Source organism: Pristiophorus japonicus, chromosome 2 (genome assembly GCF_044704955.1).
Source record: "Pristiophorus japonicus isolate sPriJap1 chromosome 2, sPriJap1.hap1, whole genome shotgun sequence".
Lineage (NCBI taxonomy): Eukaryota > Metazoa > Chordata > Chondrichthyes > Pristiophoridae > Pristiophorus > Pristiophorus japonicus.
In genome coordinates, this window is record NC_091978.1 from 178,022,920 (window position 1) to 178,049,930 (window position 27,011).

The window sequence follows — 27,011 nt, forward strand, 5'->3', positions numbered from 1 at the left end:
TGGGCGCTCACGCTGTCGGCATACAACTATGTAATCTGCCACAGATTGGGCATAGAGAACTGCGCAGATGCTCTCAGTCGGTTGCCATTGCCCATCACCGGGGTGGAAATGGCACAGCCAGCGGACTTGCTCATGGTCATGGAGGCATTCGAGAACGAGAAGTCCCCTGTTACGGCCCGCCAGATCAGGACCTGGACCAGCCAGGATCCGTTACTGTCCTTGGTAAAAAAAACTGTGTCCTCCATGGGAGTTGGTCTGGTGTCCCCGTGGAGGTGCAGGAGGCGATTAAGCCGTTCCACAGATGCAAAGACGAGTTGTCCCTGCAAGTGGACTGTCTATTGTGGGGCAATCGCGTGGTCTTGCCCAAGAAAGGCAAAGATATGTTCATATGTGAACTGCACAGCACCCACCCAGGCATTGTAATGATGAAAGCCATAGCCAGAGCCCATGTGTGGTGGTCTGGCATCGACTCAGATTTAGAGTCATGCGTGCGCCAGTGCAACACTTGCTCTCAGCTGAGCAATGCACCCAGAGAGGCACCGCTAAGTTTGTGGTCATGGCCCTCCAAACCGTGGTCGAAGATCCACGTGGAATATGCTGGCCCATTTCCAGGCAAAATGTTTTTGGTTGGTCAAAATGGATTGAATGTGCAATGTCTGTAAGCACGTCCACGGCCACCATTGAAAGCCTACGAGTCATGTTTGCCATGCACGGCTTGCCTGATGTCCTAGTAAGCGACAATGGGCCGTGCTTCACCAGCGCTGAATTCAAGGAATTCATGACCCGCAACGGGATCAAACACATCACATCTGCCCCGTTCAAGCCTGCATCCAACGGCCAGGCAGAATGGGCAGTTCAGACCATCAAGCAAAGCTTGAAACGAGTGTCAGAAGGCTCCTGAAGACCCAGCTGTCCCGAGTGCAGCTCAGCTACCACACCAGAGCCCACTCGCTTACTGGGGTTCTCCCAGCCGAGCTGCTCATGAAAAGGGCATTAAAAACAAGGCTCTCTCTTGTCCACCCTGATTTCCATGATCACATGGAGGGCAAGCGGCATCAACAAAGTGTGTACCATGATCACGCAAATTTGTCATGTGATATTGAGATTAATGATCCTGTGTTTGTGCTCAATTATGGACATGGTCCCAAATGGCTCGCTGGCACGGTCACAGCCAAAGAGGGGAGTAGGGTGTTTCAGGTCAAATTGGCCAATGGACAAACGTACAGAAAACATTTGGACCAAATCAAATTGCGGTTCACCAACAGCTACGAACAACCTGAAGAAGACACCACCAACTTTGACCCTCCAACACATACACAAGTGGCAACTGACATCACGGTCGACCACGAAGCTGAACTCACCATCCCCAGCAGCCCGGCAAGGCCGGCTGCCCAACAGCCCAGTGAAGAACTAACAACTCATCCACACCCGCATTTGTACTGAGACAATCAACAAGGGAGCGAAAAGCTTCATATCGTCTCACCTTGTAAATAAGTGTACTGTTGACTTCACGGGGGAGTGATGTTATGTATTTAACCCCTTGTAACCTGTATGACACCTGACCACCAGAGGGCCCACCTGTTGGAGTCCCAAGAGATCCCAGCATCCCTTTGGAGCACGGTATATAAGCAGGCCACCCATGAGGTACCTGCACTCTGGAGTCTTATTAAAGGAGCTAAGGTCACACTTGCTCATTGTACAGTTTCCTCCTTTATTATACCAGCTCCAGCAATGACTCCACGAGGCAGTGTTGTACTTGAACTGTAGTGACCTTAGTCCTTTATTAGTTAACTCGAGTGAGGATCACACCTGGTGGCCTGCCGTTTATACTAGGCCAGGCACATCTGTACAGGTAACCTACAAGTCTCCCACTGCTGTGCCCTCTGGTGGCACACCTTGTGATAGTACCAACAGTGCCATGTAGGATACATGACATAGACTGGAGTTTAATATTTCAAATAACAGTCCCCAAGAGGAGACCAATTGATATCCTGTTACTGACTGCTCCATTTTTGATCGGGACGGAGGAACAGAGAGAGATCGGGGCCCAAGAGCATCGCGGTCGGGACCCAGGAGACTCATTAGGGCACTAGCCTGCAACAATGTCTGTAGTTTTGGGAAGAATCCTAGCCCCCAATAAAGAAAGATGACTGATCTACTCCCTTCACACAATTTATGAGCCAGGAATGATGGTCAATCATCAACAGTGCCTCAGAAAACCGCAGATCTAATGGAGCAGATACTGGCTTACTCAATCTGCCACATAGGGTTTCCTTGGTTACAAACTTCCATCAGAAGTGCTATCTTGAGTTACTGCAACCCTCAAAGTGACCATGCTCAACTCCCCTTTTCCTTCCAGTGGACAATTACAAATAGTCATCATTTATGGTAGCATTCCACATGAAAGGATAATGCTAGCTCCCTGTAAAGAATCATAAAAATTTTAAAGTTTACAGCACAAGAGACCATTCGGACATAAGTTTTTAAAGGTTTAATTTATGATCAGAGGTCAACACGAATTGGGCTTCTGCAGCATAACTTTTAAATATGTAGTCTTATTCGTATTCGTAACATTCAGGTAGATTTGAGTTTCATTTCAGTGCTGCAATTTTTTATCTCAGTGAAAAGTTTTGTTTGTCATTGAGGGGCAAAGCTGTTAAGTGGAGGGTATAAGTCCTTGGCATGGCATGCTGTGGGGTAGCATCTCATCGGGACTACTGCCAAATGATAATTTTAGAAACCATTTCACAGTAGAGCAGATAATTTACAATATATGAAGTAGTGCTGTGAAAATCATATCCAACAGTTGTTCTCATGGGCTAGCATACCGAAATAAAACCATAGCCACGTACATTTCGTATCAGTTTTTAATCAATACTAGCAGTATGCAAATACACCAAGATTTGTTTAGTTGATTGCGGAAGTTGTAATCATAGATCTAAAAATGTGCACACACCATGGAATAAAATATCAGTTTATTGCAATGAATTAGTACATTCAAATTTACAACAAAGCAAAAAAAGCAAATCAACTATATTGAGTGTATAATTTCCAATGTATAAAGAATGAATGTTTTCTTTTGAAAAATAGGAGGGAAACTGCTGTGTCATTACACACATAAAAAAGCTGCACTTCCTCTTCTGGAAATAGTTAATAGTAAGATTTGTTTTACCATAAATCCAACCTTAATGGGTTAAAATAGCTTAAAAGATCTTTCTGAAAACATGCGATAGTGTTCCATTCACAGATCGGTTTTAAGCATGTAACACACATTAGCTATTAAATTATTACTGGCACATTTCCAAGAGGTTTAATATTTATAAATAAAACAAGACACTAAGCTCAAGATAATTTCTGCCTCCTTTAATGTTCAGATAAATATGTGAAATTTTGAAAGAACTTCCTGCAGTGCCTAGATTTTTATGAATGGAATATATGTATTACATAGCTGTCCTACAAATCCCCTGGGAGGGCAGGCACACCAACATCAGCGACCTCGTCCAGGCCAACATCCCCAGCATTGAAGCACTGACTACACTCAATCAGCTCTGCATAGTTCGCATGCCATACACGAGACTCCCAAAGCAAGTGCTCGACTCGGAACTCCTTCACGGCAAACGAGCCAAAGGTGGGCAGCGGAAACGTTACAAGGACACCCTCAAAGCCTCCCTGATAAAGTGAGACATCCCCACTGACACCTGGGAGTCCCTGGCCCAAGACCGCCCTAAGTGGAGGAAGTGCATCCGAGAGGGCGCTGAGCACCTCGAGTCTCAACGCTGAGAGCATGCAGAAATCAAGCGCAGACAGCGGAAAGAGCATGCAGCAAACCAGTTCCACCCACCCCTTCCTTCAACGACTATCTGTCCCACCTGTGACACAGTCTGTGGCTCTTGTATTGGACTGTTCAGCCACCAAAGAACTCACTTCAGGAGGAGAAGCAAGTCTTCCTCGATTTCGAGGGACTGCCGATGATGATGACAATGAAATTCAATGACAGCAGTGTGTCAGGACTTCGTACAGTTGTGACAAACCCAAAGCACTCTGGTTGCTAATTTTGTGTAAATATTGCTCATTTCCTAACTGTGAATAATTTAAATAAAATACCAATTGGGTTGTATCAGACAGTTATGTAGCTGGTTTGTTGGATCAATACTGCTAAAAGATGTAGATGAACTGATCACAATTTGAAGAAACTGCAAATTTAGATTTAAAGACAGGCTCATAACTGAAAAATGTAGGGTTGATATTAAACACATACATTGGAATGTAAAATCAGGTCTCAGGTTATCTTAAACAGTGGTAATATATTGTGATAGATGATAGATATACAAACATGTATTTTTTGTTGAACCAAATGGAATATGACAGGATGATTGTGCCTTTTTATTGCTAAATTAAAGCAGCAGCTTCGTACAGAGAGTACAAAATGTTCAACTAGAAACTTCTAATAGTGTACTGACGTGTGAAATTCAACTCCAAAGCTACACAAGAACCACTTAAGTCAAAATGTGTTTCAAGAATTCAAGCAAAGAACATCTGCCCTGAATACAGTATCTAAATGCTGGGCCTTTAAGTATTTCAACAGATAAACAATGGAGTCCCTGCTCACATTTTGAATGAAGTATATTAATCCGTCAAATCAAGCTGCACTCACACACATACTGCATATAAAACAATGCCTAGAGGATGTTAAGAACATAGATTAGCATAACGTTTGAGTCAGTAATTAGCTAAATTAAAGGTGTTACTGAAAAATACAGTAAATCGACAGTTCCAATAATAAATTATTTAGCGGTGGAAACATAACACAGACAAAAATATTTAATGTAAAAATTAAAATATGTTAGTTAAACTATGAAAAAGCTGGTCAAGCCAAACTAAACCATTGTTCAAAAATAAAACAACAACAACATTAAAGGAGTTGCTTTCTGTTCCAAGTACCCCCAAAGTCCAACTGGAAAAGATATTGCAACATATTTGTTATCCATCAAAAAATACAATTACCTTGCTATCCAACAGAAATCCATTACTGTGTCCCTTACCCATTTTAGCTCCTCCTGTGATATGGACAGGGCAACCAGATAGCTATTCAGGAGCACATTGGAAATATGAACACACCTGTATGCTCTCCATTCCCCTCCCACCCCTCCCCTACAACTACCTCCAAGGAGGTGAGCTGCTCATTAGCTCTCAGCCACTGAAAAGGCAGCTCCCACTAAATTAATGGAGAATATTTGAAGTCTTCCCTCCTTAGAAATGCGAGGGTACACCTATCAGGAAAGGATGAACAAGCGGGGTCTGGGGTGACCTAAGAGAGATCTTTAAAATTATGAAAAGCTTTGATAGTGGATACAGAGAGTGTTTCCACTTGTGGGGAAGAGCAAAACTAAAGGCCATCAATATAAGATCGTCACCAAGAAATCAAATAAGGAATTCAGAAGAAACTTCTTTACCCAGAGAGCGGTGAGAATGTGAAACCCTCTACCACAGGAGTGACTGAAGCGAATAGCATAGATGCATTTAAAAGGAGGTTAAAAGTATGCAAGAGAAGGGTATAGAGGCTGATAGAGTTGGATGAGGAAAGACGGGAGGAGGCTTGAGTGGAGCATAAATGCCGGCATGGACTGATTGGGCTGAATGGCCTGTTTCTGTGCTCTATATCCTCTCAAAATCATCTCAAAGAAAATTCAACAATATTTTTGAGAAGTAATAAATGCACATTTTGTATTTTCTAGATAGGCTTTGGAGTGTAACTTGAACAGACTTTCTTGCCTCTTTAAGAATAAGATGAATGTATACAACATTCTCTAAAACTCGTACATCACTTCATTGCAATGGGGAATCTCCATCAGTCCTCCCCCCCCGCACCAAAAAAAAACAACTCAAGTATTGTACAAAATAGTTATTCTCCGTCAAGACCTTAGCAACACAGCACATTTCTCTAAACATAAAACTAGACGTGCTTCAATATTGTAGACATAGTTAAGACAGCTAACACAGTGTGCTGCCAAGATTGACTGGCCTCAACTTGAGAAATAATTTCAGGTAGATCGAGGTATCAGCCCATTTTTATCTGGCTGGAAGAAATGTTCCACCAATGCATTGACTAAGTCATTGAGCTCCTCCTTCAGCTTTTCTGGGTCACTGGGGAAAAGAGGAGACAGTGAGTACATGTGTGCTATAAAGGAACTAAACATCCACAGAAGTGTAACTCTATACATTTTACATACCGTATATACTCGCGTATCATGCGACTTTTGAAGACCTAAATTGTAACCTAAATTTGGGGGGGTCGCATGATACGCGAGATACAAAATTTGCGGGTGTGAAGTGCTGGCCAAGATTAGGCTGTTAGGCTGTTAAGCAGACCGTATCCACGCTGAATCTCGGCAGGTATCTCCTGGGCTGGATTGCAGCCTCTATTGTCACTTGTACGGTATCTTTGCTGTGGTCTAGAGATCGCCACCCACAACTCCCTCTGAAGTTTGCTGCATTATTAGAGGCTTTAACAATCAAATCTCCATCTATCTCAGCCCATGCTTCTTTTACCCGCAAACACAGTAGAGGCAAATTCGGAGCCTTCATATTCCCTCCCTTCGTAAATGATTTCTCTCCTTCCATCATCCAGTCATTCCATTTCTTTCTTATATTGTCTTTAAATGGCTTATTAATGGATACGTCAAGTGGTTGAACGACGCTAGTCAAGCCAGCTGGAATGGTTGCTATATCGGTGTTCGATTCGCGAACAGCTTTCACAACAGAATCCACTCGATGTTTCATGATTCGGTTGTTAAGGTCTGTATTCGATCGTTGTTATGTGTAAGGGTACTTGTTACGTGTTGGGTACTTGTTAAACTTGTTTGAAAGCCTAGCCTAGTGGCATCTGGTATCTCAAAAAAGTGACTCGCATGATACATGAGATATATGATAAAATCATGTTTTGGGGACGAAAATTTAGGGGTCGCATGATACGCGAGATTGTAGGATACGCGAGTATATACGGTACTTACTTTTGATTACTCAGTTGAAAGGTGAACATGTTATTTATGTTCGAGTAACCAAGTACAGTTTTATTACCGATATATAATATAATGGAAAATTATCAAATTGAAATACAAAACATATCACTAGCAGTATTCCATTCCTCAGATGGTTGCAAGTCTTCATAAGAGTCTTCTACTGGGCTGAATTTTTCAGACCTTTGTGCTCCGGGTTTCACCCCGGAGTAGCATGAAATGGGGCGGCAAGGTCCCCTGCGTCCTGTCGCGAGCCTCGGGTCAGGTTTTACGGCGGCACTTAGCAGCACCGCCGGGAAGAGCAGCGCCGGGTGTGCAACGCCTCTCGCTGCAACGCTGTCAAGTTGTGACTCGAACCCGACCTGTATGCCTGGAATCACGCTTCGCACTGCCCGCCTGGGAAACCAGAGCAGTCCAGACATGCCGGCAGCGGTGATGAAGTTAAAGTGCTGTAAAGATAAGTGAGAGTGTTTGATCTTTTAATTTTTTTAGCGATTTGTGTTGTGGTGGCACGGGCAATGTTTTTGTGCTTTTTAAAAAAAAGAGGTTTTTCACCTCCTCGCCCCCACAGGCTTCTCTTGGAGTGCACACGGCCCGGCACTTTAGTTCACCAGTTTCCCATTTTTGCGTCTCCCGACACGCTGCGCACCCTGGCACAGGGCCCGGATGGCGAAAATTCCTTACAAAAGCGCAACCTATTCCCGGCTGGTAACTTTCCCGTCCCGCCTCCGTTTTCCTCCCAAAAACAGAAAAGCCTAAAATCCAGCACTATATGTTTTTGGGTCTTTTCTGCCCTTCTTATTCTAGATATTTCAGTTTCTGTATTTTAAACTACTATCAAATAAATCTTGGCACTCTATGGCCTCAAGTGTATCTTCACTTCAGTTTTGATAGCATGCTCAGCTTAACAAAATATTTTTCTCTGGATCTCTCCTGTGCCTCCAAAGCATTCTCTGAGTCTTTGAAAGCGACAGAACAGTACTAATAACAAACCTTATTTTAGGCTTTAACTGATCATCTATTCAATAAATTAGTTTAATAAGCAACATAAATGATTTGCAACCTTCATGGAATGATACAGAACTGAAGGAAGCCATGCCTGTGCTTTAATAATCAACTATATTTTACAACTAACTTTTTATATCAGATCAACTCTCGGATGTGAACAATCCAAGCTAATTAGATAGCAGCAAAATAGCTGCTGGGGCTTTGTGGATGTGACTATCAGCTGAATTCAAATGCAACTGCCAATCATACACAAGCAGAAAAAAAATGTTGTTTGAATTCTGTGACTTGGTTCCTTCTTCAAGCCAAAAGCCCCAAACAATCAATACATCCTATATGATATTTGATAAAGTTCCACACAAAAAGTTAGTTAAATCAATCAATGAAATTGGCCAAAGGATACAACAACAACTTACTGCCTGGAATGGAGAATCTTAGTTATGAGGACAGATTGGATAGGCTGGGTTTGTTCTCATTGGAACACAGGAGGTTGAGAGGAGACCTTATTGAGGTGTACAAAATATTGAGGGCCCTGGACATAGTGGATAGTAAGGACCTATTTCCATTGGTGGAAGGGTCTATAATGAGGGGGCATAGTTTTAAGGTGGTTGGTGGAAGGTTTAGAGGGGATTTGAGGGGAGGGGGGGGTCTTCTTTACGTAGAGGATTATGGGGATCTGGAACTCGTTGCCTGGAAGAGTGGTGGATGCAGAAACCCTCACCACTTTTAAGAACTGGTTGGATGGGTACTTGAAGTGCAGTAACCTGCAGGGTTACGGACCTAGAGCTGGTAATTGGGATTGGACTGGATGACCTTTTGTTGGACGGCGCAGATATAATGGTAAGTACCGCAGGGAATAGAATACGGCCAGCGTGATCTCCTGGACTAGTTTCGATCGCCTGGTTGGGTCGGAGAGGAATTTCCCCAGATTTTTTCTCCCTAAATTGGCCTGGGTTTTTATCTGGTTTTTGCCTCTCCCGGGGATCACATGGCTCCGGATGGGGTGGAGTATAGAATGTTTCAGTATAAGGGGTGTCGCAGTTGTGTGAGGCGGACTGGTTGGGCTGGGTGCTCTTTGCCTTTCTGTCATTGTTCATAAGTTTATATATAACCTTCAGGTCTGCTGACCAAGGGCCGTGCGGCTATTTGTCGGCCGGCGCGGACATGATGGGCCGAAATAGGCCTTCTTCTGCGCTGTAAATTTCTATGTTTCTAACTTGAATTTATACAGCACCTTTAATGTATTTCTGGTATCATATTTGTACATTTTTTCACTCTTTCCTGTGCTTCTATATCCTTTTATAATATGGCGACCAGAATTGTACGCAGTACTCCAAGTGTGGTCTAAACAAGGTTCGATACAAGTTTAGCATAACTTCTCTACTTTTCAATTCTATCCCTCTAGAAATAAACCATAGTTCTTGGTTTACGTTTTTTATGGCCTTATTAACCTGCGTTGCTACTTTTAGTGATTTGTGTATTCGTATTCAGAAATCTCTCGACTCTTCTACCCCATTTAGATTCTTATTTTCCAAGTCATATGTGACCTAATTTTTGTTACCAAAATGTAATATTTCACATTTATGTATTGAAATTAATTTGTCAATTATATGCCCATTCTGCAAGTTTCTTGTAATTTGTTGCAGTCCTCTTCAGTATTGAGTATTCCTCCCAAGTTGGTGTTATCTGAAAATTTAGAAATTGTCTTTGATTCCAAAGTCTAAATCGTTAATATAAAGTGTGAACAACATTGGTCCCAGCACTGATACTTGTGGTACCCCACTTTCCGCCATTCTGAATAGCAACCTCTACTCTCTGCTTTCTGTCTTGAAGCCAGCTAGCTATCCATTTTGTTTCTTGTCCCGACTCTGCATTCTCTAACCTTATTCATTAATCTATTATTATCTGGAACCTTATCGAAGACGGTTTGGAAATCTAGATAAATTGCATCTAGTGCATTACCCTATCTACTCTCTCTGTTACCTCTTCAAAGAATTCGATGAGTTTGTCAAGCAAGACGTTCCCTTTTGAAATTCATGCTGACTTTTCATTATTATATTTCTGGTTTCTAGATGTTCTTCTATTTTCTCCTTTAGCAGGGATTCCATTATTTTTCCTACAACCACTGTTATGCTGACTGGTCTGTAGTTCTCTAGACATGTTCCATCTTCCTTCTTAAATATAAGTATTATATTAGCTATCCACCAGTCCTTGGGCACTACATCTTTTTCTAATGAATTATTAAATATGTTTAATAGTGTCTCTGTTATCTCTTCACTAGATTCTTTTAAAATGCATGGATGTCATCCGTCAGGACCAAGGGTTTAATGAGTTTGATTAGTTTGTTTCATACTTTTCCTTTTTTTAATTTTAAAAACGGTTATATAATTTCTAATCTCATCTTCCAATGTCATGTGCACCTGATCTGGCTGCCTGGTAAATACTGAAGCGAAGTAATTATTTCATACTTCTGCCAATTCGCTATTGCTGCCTGTGATTTTATCCTGGCTGTCCCTTAGTGGCCTTATTCCCATCCTGACTATCCTTTTTTTATTTATGTGCCTGTAGAATATTTTTAAATGTTCCTTGACAATTTAATTTCATAGATCCTCTTGCTTTTTTTGACTTCTCTCCTAATCTCTTTGTATTCTTCCTTGTTATGCTTTCTCCTGCTGTCCACGTTATTAGTGCATGCCACTTTCCTTACCCTCAATTTTTCCCTTATGTCTTTATTCATCTATGGTGTGTCATTAGTATTTAACTTGTTCTTGTTTTTTAGTAGAATATATTTTTCCTGGACTCTGTTGAACACCGTTTTAAATGTTTCCCATTGCTGTTCTACATCATTATTTGCCAACAAGGTCCATTTTATTTTCCCAAGTTCTATTCACAGCCCCTCAAAATTGGCTGTTCCCCAATCTATTACCCTGGTCTTCATACTTATGTCCTTCTCAATTACGATCTTAAAAAGTATTCTATTCTGGTCACTATTGCCTAGATGATCCCCTACTTTTACTTCTCTTATAAGAACATAAGAAATAGGAACAGGAGTAGGCCATACGGCCCCTCGAGTCTGCGCCACCATTCAATAAGATCATGGCTGATCTGATCATGGACTCAGCTCCACTTCCCTGCCCGCTCCCCATAACCCCTTATCATCTTATCATTTAAGAAACTGTCTATTTCTGTGTTAAACTTATTCAATGTCCCAGCTTTCACAGCTCTCTGAGGCAGCAAATTCCACAGATTTACAACCCTCAGAGAAGAAATTTCTCCTCATCTTTGTTTTATTACAAGATCTAAGATAATGCCCTCTAGTTCTAGTCTCCCCCATCAGTGGAAACATCCTCTCTGCATCCACCTCGTCAAGCCCCCTCATAATCTTATATGTTTCGATAAGATCACCTCTCATTCTTTGGAATTCCAATGAATAGAGGCCCAACCTACTCAACCTTTCCTCATAAGTCAACCCACTCATCCCCGGAACCAATCTAGTGAACCTTCTCTGAGCTTCCTCCAAAGCAAGTATATCCTTTCGTAAATATGGAAACCAAAATTGCACGCAGTATTCCAGGTGTGGCCTCACCAATACCTTATATAGCTGTAAGCAAGACTTCCCAGCTTTTATACTCTATCCCCTTTGCAATAAAGGCCAAGATATCATTGGCCTTCCTGATCACTTGCTGTACCTGCATACTATCCTTTTGTGTTTCATGCACAAGTACCCCCAGGTCCCGCTGTACAGCGGTACTTTGCAATCTTTCTCCGTTTAAATAATAACTTGCTCTTTGATTTTTTTTCTGCTAAAGTGCATGACCTCACACTTTCCAATATTAGACTCCATCTGCCAAATTTTTGCCCACTCACTTAGCCTGTCTGTGTCCTTTTGCAGATTTTTTGTGTCCTCCTCACACATTGCTTTTCCTCCCATCTTTGTATCGTCAGCAAACTTGGCTACGTTACACTCGGTCCCTTCTTCCAAGTCGTTCGTATAGATTGTAAATAGTTGGGGTCCCAGACTGATCTCTGCGGCACCCCACTGGTTACTGGTTGCCAACCAGAGAATGAACCCTTTATCCCGACTCTCTGTTCTCTGTTAGTTAGCCAATCGTCTATCCATGCTGATATATTATCCCCAATCCCGTGAACCTTTATCTTGTGCAGTAACCTTTTATGTGGCACCTTGTCAAATGCCGTCTGGAAGTCCAAATGCTGCTCTGGTTCATTCCCCATTACTAGATCCAATAGAAAATCCTCCCTTGTTGAGCTCTTTACACATTAGGTTAGAAAGGAGTCCTGTATACATTATAGAAACTCCATTCCCTTATCCCCTTTAACTACTTCTTCTGGCCAATTAATTTTGGGGTATTATTATTGTTTTTTTATACTCATTTCACTAATCAGTTTGCATATTTCTTTCTCCATCTCCCTTCTACTATTACATGGTCTATAGACTACCCCTTTTAGTGTGATTGATCCTTTATTATCTTTTATCTCTATCCATATGAATTCTATTTCTGTCTTACTGATAGCTGGGTCACTTTATTCTACTGCTATTATGTTATCTCTAATAAGTGCAGCTAGTCCACCTCCCCTTTTTCCCTCTTTGTCTTTTCTAAATATGTTGTACTATGTAATGTTTAATTCCCAATCCTGATTTTCTGTAGGCATGTTTCAGTAATCCCTACTGTATCTGGTTCCTCCCTACGTATTATTGTCTCCAGTCTTCCCATTTTATTATGGATACTGTGTGCATGGTTGCACAGACAACTTAACTCATTTTTAATAGCAGTTCCTCTCACTTTATCTTTAGCCATCTTTTTACACTCCTGTTCTAGAACTCCATTTATTCCCCGGCCATCTATGTCCTCCCTTAATTTAGTCTTTCCTATGCTCTCCTTTTCTGTTTAGTTTATATTTTGATTGATTTTATTTCTTACAGATCCCTAGTTACAAATGCTTGGTGCATTCAGATAAAGAGCCTTTAATTTGAACTTTTCAACCATTATTCCCTTATTATTTCACTGCCGCACTATTACTGTTAAATTCTATTTCCCTTCATGTCACACTCTGCTTATCTTTACCCAAATCACTACACTGCTCAAGTGCCTTGACTTTTCTTTTCAAATTTCAAAAATTTCCCTTCACCTGATCCCTCACTCCCTTTTTAGTTTATAGCCTTATCTACACCCCTAATTATTTGATTCGCCAGGTCACTGGTCTCAGCCAAGTTTAAATGGAGCCCACCCCCCAGAACAGCTCCCTCTTTCCCCAATACTGATGCCAGTGCTCCATGAATCAAAACCATTTTCTTCCATACCACTCTTTGAGCCACGCAATTAACTCTAATCTGCTTGACCTTATGCCAATTTGTGCGTGGCTCAGATAACAATCCAGATATTATTACTTTTGAGGTTCTGCATTTTAATTTGGACCCTAGCTCCTCAAACTCTCAAAAGAAACTCATTCCTAGTTCTACATATGTCTTTGGTTCCTACGTGGACAACAAAACTGGATCCTCCCTCTCCCACTTTAACTTTTTCTCCAGCCACGAGGAGATTCTTAACCCCGGCAGGCAACTTGGCCTTCAAAACTCCCTGTTGCGGCTGCAGAGAACAGCATCTATCCCCCTGACTATACTGTTCCCTCCAACATTCCTTTTCACTCCCCCCACTTGAATGACCCTCCTGTTTGTGCCATAGTCAGTTTGCCTATCCACCCAGCAGACTTTGCACTCATCCACACAGGCAGCAAAAGCCTCATACTTGTTGGATAAGGATAAAGGCTCCTTCAGCACTTCACCTGGGATCCTCTCACCTGAATTGCATATTTTTAAATTAATTTACAGGAAGTGGATGTGGACGTCGCTGGCAAGGCCAGCATTTATCACCCATTCCGAATTGCCTTTAAGAAGGCGGTGATGCACCATCTTGGTGGTGGCTTGCTCAGCCATTTCAGAGGGCAGTTAAGAGTCAACCACATTGCTGTGGGTCTGAAGTTACATATAGGCCAGACCCAGTAAAGCACAGCACATTTTCTTCCCCAAAAGACATTCGTGAACCAGATGGGTTTTTACGACAATCCAATAGTTTCATGGTCACCAGTACTGATACTCACTTTTTATTCCAGATTTATTTAATTATTTGAATTTTAATTCCCCAGCTGCCATGGTGGGATTTGAAATCATGTCTCTAGATCATTAGACCAGACCTCTGGCTTACTAGTTCAGTAACATAACCACTATGCTACCGTAACCCTTAGTCATACCCTCCTATCCCTGACCACTAACCCGACCTATACCACTACCTAACCTAAGGGGTGTGACTGCCTCCTGGATCAAAGTGCCCAGATAGCTCTCACCCTCCCTGATGCTTCATAATGTCTGAACTTCGGACTCCAGCTCAACAACTCTGAGCCTCGAGATGCAGACACTTACTGCAAACGTGGTCGTCCGGGATCGTGATACTCTCTCCACAAACTCCCACATGCTGCAGTTGCCACCTATATAACCTTGTTTTAGTTATTTAATAACGAATTAAAGTTTATGTATTTAATTAACTTAGCTTATAGTTTAGTTTCTAACTAATTATTAGATCTAGATTAAGTTATAGACAGATGACATTAAATACTTACCTCCAAGTATTGGAGGCAATTACAATTAAATTAAATTACTTACCTCTAAGTATTGGAGGCAAAAAGCAGCACCTCTTGAGCCTTGGCTTTGAATTCTCACTCTCGACAAATTCCCAACTTTAACATTCTATTTAAAAGCACTCTGTTTAAGACCATTCTGTGCATCAGCAGATAGTGTTTACTTATTTACCATTGGAGCCACACCCAAATTACAAGTGCGGATTCAGCTCCCTGCTCACGGTAATTAGCACCTATTCAAGACAAACACTTACAGCTGATTAACAGTTAACTGACAGGCAGTTTCTGTTTACTACAGTTTTTAAATTTCCAAGTTAAATTCAAAATGTTAAATGAAAGGACGTGGCTAATTGCACTCTGATAGGCTCACATGATCACATTACCTCATTGCTGATTGGTCCCCTTGGAGGTTAAACCACACCCAGAAGTAATTAGAACTGCCCAGTCCAAGTTCTGAGTGAATTTGCAAAGTGTAATTTGAGCCATTCTGACTTCAGACCCCAGACAGGATAGAGATCGCCGATCCCAGCACAAGTTCTTAACAAGCCCAGTCCAAGTTCCTTAATCCTCCAGCCCAAGTTCCTGACTGCCCCCCCAGCTCCCAGCCCAAGTTCATGCTTACCCAGTTGAAGTTCCTTATCCAGCCCAAGTTCCTCACTCCCTGCTCTCTCCCCCCTTCCCCCCAGCCAAAGTTCCTGACGTTACCCTCTCTGCTGCCCCCCCACCCCCCGCCATTGATGGGGAATTGTGTGTGGGTCAGGTATTGTTAACAGGTTTATTGGCTATGAAGTGAATAGTGAGTGTTGCGACTTCCGGATTTCATCCACTCCAATGATGTCCCTTGTCACACACGCACCGAGCTTTCCGAGAAATCGGGTGTGGGTGTAAAGGGGGTTGGAAAAACGTGATCCATCTTCCCGGAGTTCCCTCTCTCCCCTCCGATCCCCTCTCTCTCCGACAGACTTTGTCTCTCTCTCCCCCTCCACACCATTCTCTCTCTCTCTCCCTCCCCACCCCATTCTCTCTCTCTCTCCCTCCCTCCCCACCCTATTCTCTCTCTCTCTCCCTCCCCAGTCTCTCTCTCTCCCTGCCTCCACCCCAGTCTCTCTCCCCCCCAGTCTCTTCCCCACCGCCCCCCAGTCTCTCTCCCTCTCCCTCCCCCTCCCAGTCTCTCTCTTTCTCTCTCTCTCTCTGCCCCAGTCACTCTTTCCCTTCCCAGGCTCTCACTCTCACTCTCACTCTCCTTCCGATGTTTTCTCTCCCACAGAAGGCTGCAAAAATGTTCCAAATAATCCAAAAGCTAGAACCAGCACCAGCTCCATGCGGCTCGTGGTTTGGCCCCACTTCCGACTTTCTCATACGTTGCACTGTGCATGCGCGACCGAATCGAGGGCCCATGCTCAAAAAGGGGGCAGAGACCAATGCACGCATGCGCAGATGGACACACAAAAAGCTAGCGCAAATAGTCACTCTGTAAACGAAACTTCATTTGTTACAGATAGTACTTACCCAGACTCATCCAGTACTTATCAAAAACTTCAACTTTGTCCAAATTCCCAACTTTAACATTTTTTAGGAGCACTCCATGCAGACCACTCATGATATCCTTTTTGGTCCCTAATCGGCCCCAGTCTTTTACTATTAATATGTTTATAAAAGAGCTTTGGGTTCCCTTTAATGTTAGCCGCTAAGCTTGTCTCATACTTTCTCTTTGCCTCTCATTCCTTGTTTTAAATCTCCTCTATACTTTGTATATTCAGCTTGGTTCTCTACTGTGAACCTTACATCTGTCAACATAAGCCTCCTTTTTCTATTTTATTTTAATCTCTATATTTCAGTCATCCAAAGAGCTCTAGCTTTGGATGACCTTCCTTTCCCCCTTAAAGGAATGTGTTTACTCTGTACTCAAACAATCTCTTCTTTGATGGCCTCCCATTGTTCAGTTACTGTTTTGCCAAACAGATTTTAATTCCATTCTAACTGGGTCCGATCCCAGAACAAATCACTCCAGTATTTTTACGCTTGTTGTTCCTTGTCCTTTTCCATAACTATTCTGAACTTGATATGATCACTGTTCCCCAAATGCTCCCCCCACTGAAACATGCTCCATTACATTTCCCCAAATTAGATCCAGCACTGCTTCCTTCCTCATTGGGCTGGAAACACACTGATCAAGAAAGTTCTCTTGTACACATTTCAGAAATTCCTTCCCTTCTTTTGTCCTTTACGTTTTCACTATCCCAGTTTTTATTAGGAAAATTTAAGACCCCATTGTCACTACTCATATAGTTTGTAATTTGGAGAAGCGGGACATTTGGAAAAGCAAGATTACATAAGAACATAAAAAATAGGAACAGGAGTAGGCCATACGGCCTCTCGAGCCTGCTCCGCCATTCAATAAGATCATGGCTGATTTGATCATGGACTCAGCTCCACTTCCCCGCCCGCTCCCCATAACACCTTATCCACTTATTGTTTAAGAAACGGTCGATTTCTGTCTTAAATTTATTCAGTGTCCCAGCTTCCACAGCTCTCTGAGGCAGCGAATTCCACAGATTTACAACATTCTGAGAAGAAAAAATTTCTCCTCATCTCTGTTTTAAATGGGTAACCCCTTATTCTAAGATCATGCCCTCTAGTTCTAGTCTCCCCCCCATCAGAGGAAACATCCTCTCTGCATCCACCTTGTCAAGCCCCCTCATAATCTTACACGTTTCGATAAGATCGCCTCTCATTCTTCTGAATTCCAAAGAGTAGAGGCCCAAACTACTGAACCTTTCCTCATAAGTCAACCCCCTCATCCCCAGAATCAACCTAGTGAACCTTCTCTCAACTGCCTCCAAAGCAAGTATATCTTTTCGTAAATATGGAAACTAAAACTGCACGCCGTATTACAGCTGTAGTAAGACTTCCCTGCTTTTATACTCCATCTCCTTTGCAATAAAGGCCAAGATACCATTGGCCTTCCTGATCACTTGCTGTACCTGCATACTATCTGTAGTATATGGAGAAAGAGTCAGACTGAACACAGTGAGCTCAAATTAAAGTGTGACCTTAGTCCTTTATTGCAGGTCTCCAGAATGTCTCGCCAACCCGTGAAGCACCGTTAAATACCTGTGCTCTCGAGGGATTTTGAGATCCCTTGGGACTCCGGGGAATGAGCCCTCTGGTGGCTGTACAGAGTATATACAAGTCCAGATACATAACAACATTCCCCCCCAAAGTCAATAGTATAACTATTTACAATGTGAGTCGATCTGGGGCCCTTCTTGCCCTGGTTGATCGTCTCAGTGTGAAAGCTGGTGTTGCCGAATCATTTGTTGGGCCCTCACTGGGCTGCTGTGCAGCTGGCCTTGCTGGGCTGCCTGGTGTGTTGGGCCCTGCAGGGCTGCTGTGGATGATGGATTCTGCTTCGTGGTCAACTGTGGTGTCGGTTGCCACTGGTGTGTGTGTTGGGGGATCAAAAAAGGTGGGGTCCAAGGTGGGTTGCTCAGGATTGTCCGTGAATCTGAGTTTGATTTGGTCCAAGTGTTTCCTGTGAATGAGTCCATTTGAAAGTTTCACCCGAAATACCCTGCTCCCCTCTTTGGCCACGACAGTGCCGGGAAGCCACTTGGGACCTTGCCCATAATTTAATACAAATACTGGATCATTGGACTTCAATTTCGTGTGACACATTTGCGCTATCATGGTATGCACTTTGTTGAAGCCGCCTGCTCTCTACCTGTTCATGTAGATCAGGGTGAACTAACGAGAGCCTTGTCTTAAGTACTTTTTTCATGAGCAGTTCAGCAGGTGGGATCCCAAGGAGTGAGTGTGGTCTTGTGCGGTAGCTAAGCAGGACTCTGGATAGGCGAGTCTGCAGTGAGCCTTCAATTACCCTCTTCAAGCCTTGCTTGATGGTTTGCCCTGCTCTCTCTGCCTGACCATTGGACTCTGGTTTAAACGGGGCAGATGTGACATGTTTGATCCCATTATGGGTCATAAATTCTTTGAACTCAGCACTGGTAAAACATGGCCCGTTGTCGCTCACCAGGGCATCGGGTAAGCCATGTGTGGCAAACATGGCCCGCAGGCTTTCAGTGGTGGCAGCGAACGTGCAAGCCGACACTTGGAGTGCGCGAGTACAACCACAAGGAACATTTTACCCAGATCGGGCCTGCATAGTCGACGTGTACCCTCGACCACGGTTTGGAGGGCCAAGACCATAAACTTAGCGTCGCCTCCCTGGGTACATTGCTTAACTGCGAGCATGTATTACATCTGTGAACACAGGACTCTAAGTCCGCATCGAAGCCAGGCCACTACACATGGGATCTGGCTATCACTTTCATCATTACGATGCCTGGGTGGATACTGTGGAGGTCACTGATGAAGGTGTCTGTGCCCTTCTTAGGGACCACTACTTGACTGCCCCACAGAAGGCAGTCTGCCTGTACAGACATTTCATCTTTGCGCCGCTGGAACGGCTGTATCTCTTCCTGCATTTCCACTAGGACACTGGACCAGCTCCCGTGAAGTACACAGCTTTTGACTAGAGATAATAAGGGGTCCTGGCTTGTCCAGGTCTTGATCTGCCGGGCAGTGATGGGTGATTGCTCACTCTCAAATGCTTCCATAACCATGGCTAGATCTGCGGGCTGCACCATTTCCACCCCCGTGGTGGGCAATGGCAGCCTACTGAGAGCATCGACGCAGTTTTCTGTGCCTGGCCTGTGGCGGATGACGCAGTTGTATGCGGACAACGTGAGCGCCCATCTCTAGATGCAGGCCGATGCGTTGGTATTTATCTCTTTGCTCTCGGAGAACAGGGATATAAAGTGGTTTATGGTCAGTTTCCAATTTGAATTTAACCCAAACAGATATTGATGCACTTTCTTTACCCTATAGACACACGCTAACACTTCTTTTTCAATCATGCTGTAGGCTTTCTCGACCTTAGACAGACTCCTGGATACAAAAGCAACCGGCTGCAGTTTCCTGAAATCATTAGCTTGTTACAATACACACCCGATGCCATATAACGACGCATCACATATTAGTACCAGACGCTTATATGGATCATACAACACAAGCAATTTGTTTGAGCATAATAATTTTCTCGCTTTTACAAAGGCATTTTCTTAACTTTTGCCCCAAATCCATTCGCCCCCCTTTTCATAGTAAGACATGTAGTGATTCTAGCAGGGTGCTGAGACCTGGTAGGAAGTTACCAAAGTAATTCAAGAGTCCCAGGAATGACCGCAGCTCTGTCATGTTGCTGTGGCCTCGGTGCATTCTCGATTGCCTCCGTCTTCGCATTGGTGGGCCTGATGCCGTCCGCCGCAATCCTCCTTCCCAAGAACTCCACTTCAGGCGCCAGGAAAACGCACTTCAAGCGTTTTAACCTGAGCCCCATGCAGTTGAGCCGACTAGGAACCTCTTCCAGGTTCTGCAGATGCTCGACTGTGTTCTGTCCTGCGACCAAGATGTCGTCCTGGAAGACCACGGTGTGCAGGACCGACTTCAGTAAACTTTCCATGTTTCTCTGGAATATCGCCGTCGCTGATCGGATTCCAAATGGGCATCTGTTATAAACAAAAAGATCTTTGTATATGTTGATGCAGATGAGGGCCTTCGATGATTCCTCCAGTTCCTGCGTCATGAGGTCAGATCCAACTTCGTGAACGTCTTTCCTCCCGCCAGCGTTGCAAATAAGTCGTCGGCTTTTGGAAGTGGGTACTGGTCCTGCAGGGAGAAACGATTGATCGTTATTTTGTAATCGTCACAGATTCTGATGGTGCCGTTTCCCTTGAGGACTGGGACAATAGGACTGGCCCACTCGCTGAACTCGATCGGTGAGATGATGCCCTCTCTTTGTAGCCGGTTGAGCTGGATTTTTACCCTTTCTCTCATCATGTACGGTACTGCCCTTGCCTTGTGATGGATGGGTCGCGCCCCCTGAATTAGGTGGATCTGCACTTTTGTTCCTTGGAATTTCCCGATGCCTGGTTCAAACAGCGAAGGAAATTTGTTTAAGACCTGTGCACACGAAGTGTCTTCAGCGAGCGATAGCGCTCGGATGTCGTCCCAGTTCCAGCGTATCTTTCCCAGCCAGCTCCTGCCGAGCAGCGTGAGACCATCACCCGGTACCACCCAGAGTGGTAGCTTGTGCACCGCTCCATCGGAGGAGACCTTTATGGTAGCACTGCCGATTACAGGAACCTTTACGTTAGCACTGTCGATTACAGGAATCAGTTCTTTCATGTAAGTTCTTAGTTTCGTGTGAATTGGAATTAAGACGGGCCTTGAGGCCTTGTTGCATCACAACCTTTCGAAAGTCTTTTTGCCCATGATGGACTGGCTTGCGCCCGTGTCCAGCTCCATTGACACTGGGGGTCCATTTAGTTCAACCTTCAGCATTATCGGGGGACAATTCGTGGTGAATGTGTGCACCCCATGTATCTCTGCCTCCTCTATCAGAGGTTCTGTTTCATCATGATCCTCCATGGATCTGTCCTCCTCTGCAATGTGGTGGTTTGCAGGTTTAGCAGGCCTAGCAGCTCACCTGCACACTCGTTGGAGGTGTCCCTTTGTTCCACAGCCCTTGCAAATGTATCCTTTGAATCGGCATGAATGGAAACGATGATCACCCCCACAACGCCAACAATGGCTTTGCATTCATCACCTTTGATGGTGGACTCAGGCACCTGCGGATGTGTAGCTGCAGGTATGTGTGACCTACCCTGTCCGTCACGATTCGAAAACATCACTTTGTTCACAGTGCTTGTAGCAGCTTGTGTGCTGAAAGATTTGCTTAGTATTGTCACTGGTGGCAATGAACGCCTGGACTATCGCTATGGCCTTACTCCAGGTTGGGGTCTCTGCAGTCAAACGTTTGCGAAGTATGGTTTCGCGGCCAATGCAAAGTACGAAAAAGTCTCTGAGCATGTGCTCCAAATGTCCTTCAAATTCGCAATGTCCTGCAAGGCGTCTTAGCTCGAGACATAACTCACCACTTCCTGGCCTTCAGACCTTTTGTAGGTGTAGAACTGGTACCTTGCCATCAGAACGCTTTCCTTCGGGTTCAAATGCTTTCGGACCAGTGTGCACAAATCGTCATACGATTTCTCCGTGAGTTTCACTGGAATGAGCAGATTCTTCATGAGGCCATACGTTGGTGCCCCACAGACGATGAGGAGGATCGCTCTATGTTTGGCAGCACTCTATTCCCGTCTCGGTCTTTGGCCATTAAGTATTGGTCGAGTTGCTCCACAAAAGTTTCCCAATCATCTCCCTCCAACAATTTCGCCAGGATGCCCACTGTTCTCTGCATCTTTGGGTTTGCTATCTGTATCTCGTTGCCAGTTGTAGTATATGGAGAAAGAGTTAGACTGAACACTGCGAGCTCAAAGTAAAGTGTGACTTTAGTCCTTTATTGCAGGTCTCCAGAGTGTCTTTCCAACCTGTGAAGCACTGTTAAATACCTGTGCTCCCAAGGGATTATGAGATGCCTTGGGACTCCGGGGAATGAGCCCTCCGGTGGCTGTACAGAGTATATACAAGTCCAGATACATAACACTATCCTTTAGTGTTTCATGCACAAGTACCCCCAGGCCCGCTGTACTGCGGCACTTTGCAATCTTTCTCCATTTAAATAATAACTTGCCTTTTGATATTTTCTTTCAAAGTGCATGACCTCACACTTTCCAACATTGTACTCTATCTGCCAAATTTTTGCCCACTCACTTAGCCTATCTATGTCCTTTTGCAGATTTTTTGAGTCCTCCTCACACATTGATTTTCCTCCCATCTTTGTATCGTCAGCAAACTTGGCTACGTTACACTCAGTCCCTTCTTCTAAGTCGTTAATATAGATTGTAAATAGTTGGGGTCCCAACACTGATCCCTGAGGCACCCCACTAGTTACTGGTTGCCAACCAGAGAATGAACCATTTATCCAAACTCTCTAATCCCTGTCAGTTCGCCAATCCTCTATCCATGCTAATATATTACCACCAACGCCGTGAACTTCTTTCTTTTGCAGTAACCTTTTATGTGGCACCTTGTTAAATGCCTTCTCTACGTCCAAATACACCACATCTACTAGTTCCCCTTTATCCACCCTGTTCGTTACATCCTCAAAGAACTCCAGCAAATTTGTCAAACATGACTTCCCCTTCATAAATCCATGCTGACTCTGCCTGACCGAATTTTGCTTATCCAAATGTCCTGCCACTGCTTCTTTAATAATGGACTCCAACATTTTCCCAACTACGGATTAAATCAAGCAGGGTCAGCATGGTTTTATGAAAGGGAACCCACGTTTGACAAATTTGCTGGAGTTCTTTGAAGAAGTAACGAACAGGGTGGATAAGAGGGAACCAGTGGATGTGGTGTATTTGGATTTCCAGAAGGCATTTGATAAGGTGCCACATGGTGAGTCGGAGAGGCAGCGGGAGATCGAGCAGCGTCGGTGAGGCCTATAAAAAGGCCCAGCATGGTGAGTCGGAGAGGCGAGCTGGTGCAGCTGCAGCAGGGAGAGAAGGCAAAAAAGTAGAAAGAAATCGAAAGATGAGGTCAGAGCCAAGGAGGTAAGTGATTGGCTGGTGATTGGTAAGTAGTTTTTCTTTTTCTTTCCTGTATCAGTAAGTAACCTTTAGCATTGTTGTTGCCAATTTAAGTTTGTCTAAGGGTTAAGTCATGGCAGGACAGCTCGGACACGTGTTATGCTCCTCCTGTACTGTGTGGGAAGTCAGGGACGCTTCCGGTGTCCCTGACGACTACGTGTGCGGGAAGTGTATCCGGCTGCAGCTCCTGACGGACCGCGTTGTGGCCCTGGAGCTGCGGGTGAATTCACTCTGGAGCATCCACGATGCTGAGAATGTCATGAATAGCACGTTTAGTGAGTTGGTCTTACCGCAGATAAAGGGTACAAAGCCAGATAGGGGATGGATGACCAACAGGAAGAGCAGTGCAAGGAAGGTAGTACAGGGATGCCCTGCGGTCATCCCTCTGCAAAACAGATACATCGCTTTGAGTACTGTTGAGGGGGATGACTCATCAGGGGAGAGCAGCAGCAGGCAAGTTCATGGCACCTTGGGTGGCTCTGCTGCACAGGAGGGCAGGAAAAAGAGTGGGAGAGCTATAGTGATAGGGGATTCAATTGTTAGGGGAATAGATAGACGTTTCTGCGGCTGCAACCGAGACTCCAGGATGGTATGTTGCCTCCCTGGTGCAAGAGTCAAGGATGTCTCGGAGCGGGTGCAGGACATTCTGAAAAGGGAGAGTGAACAAGCCAGTTGTCGTGGTGCATATAGGTACCAACGATATAGGTAAAAAATGGGATTTAGTGAGCTAGGAGCTAAATTAAAAAGTCGGACCTCAAAAGCAGTAATCTCAGGATTGCTACCAGTGCCACGTACTAGTCAGAGTAGGAATCGGATAGCTCAGATGAATACGTGGCTTGAGGAGTGGTGCACAAGGGAGGGATTCAAATTCCTGGGACATTGGAACCGGTTCTGGGGGAGGTGGGACCAGTACAAACTGGACAGTCTGCACCTGGGCAGGACCGGAACCAATCTCCAAGGGGGAGTGTTTGCTAGTGCTGTTGGGGAGGAGTTAAACTAATATGGCAGGGGGATGGGAACCTATGCAGGGAGACAGAGGGAAGTAGAATGGGGGCAGAAGCAAAAGATAGAAAGAAGAAAAGTAAAAGTGGAGGGCAGAGAAACCCAGGGCAAAAAGCAAAAAGGGCAACATTACACCAAAATTCTAAAGGGGCAAAGTGTGTTAGAAAGACAAGCCTGAAGGCTCTGTGCCTCAATGCAAGGAGTACTCGGAATAAAGTGGACGAATTAACTGTACAGATTGCAGTTAACGGATTTGATGTAATTGGCATCACGGAGACATGGCACCCGGGTGACCAAGGCTGGGAACTCAACATCCAGGGGTATTCAACATTTAGAAAGGATAGACAGAAAGGAAAAGGAGGCGGGGTGGCATTGCTGGTTAAAGAGGAAATTAAAGCAATAGTAAGAAAGGACATTAGCTTGGATTATGTGGAATTGGTATGGGTGGAGCTACGGAATACCAAAGGGCAGAAAACGCTAGTGGGATTTGTGTACAGACCACCAAACAGTAGTAGTAAGATTGGGGACAGCATCAAACAAGAAATTAGGGATGTATGCAATAAAGCTACAGCAGTTATCATGGGTGACTTTAATCTACATATTGATTGGGCTAACCAAACTGATAGCAATGCGGTGAAGGAAGATTTCCTGGAGTGTATTAGGAATGGTTTTCTCGACCAATATGTCGAGGAACCAACTAGAGAGCTGGCCATCCTAGACTGGGTGATGTGTAATGAGAAAGGACTAATTAGCAATCATGTTGTGCGAGGCCCCTTGGGGAAGAGTGACCGTAACATTGTAGAATTCCTTATTAAGATGGAGAGTGAGACACTTAATTCAGAAACTAGGGTCCTGAACTTAAGGAAAGGTAACTTCGATGGTTTGAGGCATGAATTGGCTAGAATAGACTGGCAAAGGATACTTAAAGGGTTGACGATGGATAGGCAATGGCAAGCATTTAAAGATCACATGGATGAACTTCAGCAATTGTACATCCCTGTCTGGAGTAAAATTAAAATGGTGAAGGTGGCTCAACCATGGCTAACAAGGGAAATTAAGGATAGTGTTAAATCCAAGGAAGAGGCACATAAATTGGCCAGAAAAAGCAACAAACCTGAGGACCGGGAAAAATTTAGAATTCAGCAGAGGAGGACAAAGGGTTTAATTAAGAGGGGAAAAATAGAGTACGAGAAGAAGCTTGCCAGGAACATAAAAACTGACTGCAAAAGCTTCTATAGATATGTGAAGAGAAAAAGATTAGTGAAGACAAACGTAGGTCTCTTGCAGTTGGATTCAGGTGAATTTATAATGGGGAACAAAGAAATGGCAGACCAACTGAACAAATACTTTGGTTCTGTCTTCACGAAAGAAGAAACAAATAACCTTCCGGAAGTACTTGGGGACCGAGGGTCTCGTGAGAAGGAGGAACTGAAGGATATCCTTATTAGGCAGGAAATTGATGGGATTGAAGGCCGATAAGTCCCCGGGGCCTGATAGTCTGCATCCCAGAGTACTTAAGGAAGTGGCCCTAGAAATAGTGGATGCATTGGTGCTCATTTTCCAATAGTCTATCGACTCTGGATCAGTTCCTATGGACTGGAAGGTAGTTAATGTAACACCACTTTTTAAAAAGGGAGGGAGAGAGAAAGCGGGTAATTATAGACCGGTTAGCCTGATATCAGTAGTGGGGAAAATGTTGGAATCAATTATTAAGGATGAAATAGCAGCGTATTTGGAAAGCAGTGACAGGATCGGTCCAAGTCAGCATGGATTTATGAAGGGGAAATCATGCTTGACAAATCTTCTGGAATTTTTTGAGGATGTAACTAGTAGAGTGGACAAGGGAGAACCAGTGGATGTGGTGTATTTGGACTTTCAAAAGGCTTTTGACAAGGTCCCACACAAGAGATTGGTGTTCAAAATCAAAGCACATGGTATTGGGGGTAATATACTGACGTGGATCGAGAACTGGTTGGCAGACAGGAAGCAGAGAGTATGGATAAACGGGTCCTTTTCAGAATGGCAGGCAGTGACTTGTGGAGTGCCGCAGGGCTCAGTGCTGGGACCCCAGCTCTTTACAATATACATCAATGATTTGGATGTAAGAATTGAGTGTAATATCTCCAAGTTTGCAGATTACACTAAACTGGGTGGCGGTGTGAGCTGTGAGGGAGATTCTAAGAGGCTGCAGGGTGACTTGGACAGGTTAGGTGAGTGGGCAAGTGCATGGCAGATGCAGTATAATGTGGATAAATGTGAGGTTATCCACTTTGAGGGCAAAAACACGAGGACAGAATATTATCTGAATGGCGGCAGATTAGGAAAAGGAGAGGTGCAACGGGACCTGGGTGTCATGGTTCATCAGTCTTTGAAAATTGGCATACAAATACAGCAAGTAGTGAAGAGCGCAAATGGTATGTTGGCCTTCATAGCTCGTGGATTTGAGTATAGGAGCAGCGAGGTCTTAATGCAGATGTACAGGGCCTTGGTGAGGCCTTACCTGGAATATTGTGTTCAGTTTTGGTCTCCTAATCTGAGAAAGGACGTTCTTGCTGTTGACGGAGTGCAGCGAAGGTTCACCAGACCGATTCCCGGGATGGCAGGTCTGACATATGAGGAGAGACTGGATCAACTGAGCCTTTATACATTGGAGTTTAGAAGGATGAGAGGGGATCTCATAGAAACATATAAGATTCTGATGGGACGGGACAGGTTAGATGCGGGTAGA

General features: G+C 44.1%; 1 protein-coding gene across 1 annotated transcript in view; it reads right to left on the bottom strand.

Annotated features, from left to right (window-relative positions):
* Nucleotides 1–2,967: 2,967 nt before the first annotated feature.
* pgm2 (phosphoglucomutase 2) overlaps nt 2,968–27,011 on the bottom strand; it is a 140,229-nt gene continuing 116,185 nt past the window's right edge. The window contains exon 14 of the mRNA XM_070870526.1: nt 2,968–6,144. Within this exon, the coding sequence (XP_070726627.1) occupies nt 6,042–6,144 (103 nt within the window). The 3' untranslated portion in view covers nt 2,968–6,041. The remainder of the gene's footprint in view (nt 6,145–27,011) is intronic.